At 52.8% G+C, this 1095-nt stretch overlaps 1 protein-coding gene across 2 annotated transcripts in view; it reads left to right on the forward strand.

Moving 5' to 3' along the window:
* Positions 1–1095, forward strand: part of CUL9 (cullin 9) — a 43218-nt gene that overhangs the window by 1591 nt on the left and 40532 nt on the right. For both annotated transcript variants that reach the window (XM_017547340.2, XM_037745315.1), the window contains exon 2: positions 490–1093. In XM_017547340.2, coding sequence (XP_017402829.1) covers positions 499–1093 — 595 coding nt within the window. In that variant the 5' untranslated portion in view covers positions 490–498. The remainder of the gene's footprint in view (positions 1–489; positions 1094–1095) is intronic.

Consider the following 1095-nt stretch of genomic DNA (forward strand, 5'->3'; position numbering starts at 1 on the left):
TGGTCTTGCCTCACTGCAATCTCTGCCTCCCCAGTTCAAACGACTCTCCTGCCTCAGCCTCCTGAGTAGCTGGGACTGCAAGAGTGTGCCACTATACTGGGCTAATTTTTGTATTTTTAGTAGAGATGGGGTTTCATTATGTTGGCCAGGCTGGTCTTAAACTCCAGACCTCATGATCTACCTGCCTTGGCTTCCCAAAATGCTAGTATTACAGGTGTGAGCCACCATGCCCAGCCAACTCTTCCATTTCTTAAATCCCTTCTTTTCATCCCCTCACTGTATTCACTCTATTCTCCTTCTGTTATAAATCCCAAAGTGTGTTCAGCTATTTATTCCATCCTATTTTTTGCCTTTTCTGTTTGGCCTCCTAAATTCTACCATGCAGCCTACCGATCACCACCCACCTTCTCTGTGTCTCAAGATTCCACCCCCTCTATGTATTTTTTTTCTTTTCTCATACTGCCTTATCTTTCTCCTTGTATATCCCAGGAGGTCAGGATGGTGGGGGAACGGCATGCTGGGGACCTCATGGTGCCCTTAGGGCCCCGGCTGCAGGCATATCCTGAAGAACTCATTCGGCAGAGGCCTGGGCATGATGGACATCCTGAATACCTGATCCGATGGAGTGTCCTGAAGTGTGGAGAAGCGGGCAAAGTGGGTGTGGAAGAAGGCAAAGCAGAGCACATCCTCATGTGGCTGTCAGCTCCTGAGGTCTATGCCAACTGCCCTGGGCTGTTAGGTGAGCGAGCACTGTCTAAGGGACCTCAGCATGAACCAGCTGGGGTTTCAGGAAGCTTTCCTCGAGATCCAGGAGGCCTGGATGAAGTGGCAATGGGAGAGATGGAGGCTGATGTGCAGGCGCTGGTACGCAGGGCTGCCAGGCAGCTGGCAGAAAGTGGGACCCCAAGCCTCACAGCTGCTGTGCTCCACACCATCCATGTGCTCAGTGCCTACGCCAGCATCGGGCCCCTGACTGGTGTCTTCAGGGAGACAGGAGCCCTGGACCTGCTCATGCACATGTTGTGCAATCCTGAGCCTCAGATCCGCCGGAGTGCAGGCAAAATGCTGCAGGCTCTGGCAGCCCACGATGCTGGT

This window comes from Cebus imitator, unplaced genomic scaffold (genome assembly GCF_001604975.1).
Source record: "Cebus imitator isolate Cc_AM_T3 unplaced genomic scaffold, Cebus_imitator-1.0 Scaffold197, whole genome shotgun sequence".
NCBI classification, from domain to species: domain Eukaryota; kingdom Metazoa; phylum Chordata; class Mammalia; order Primates; family Cebidae; genus Cebus; species Cebus imitator.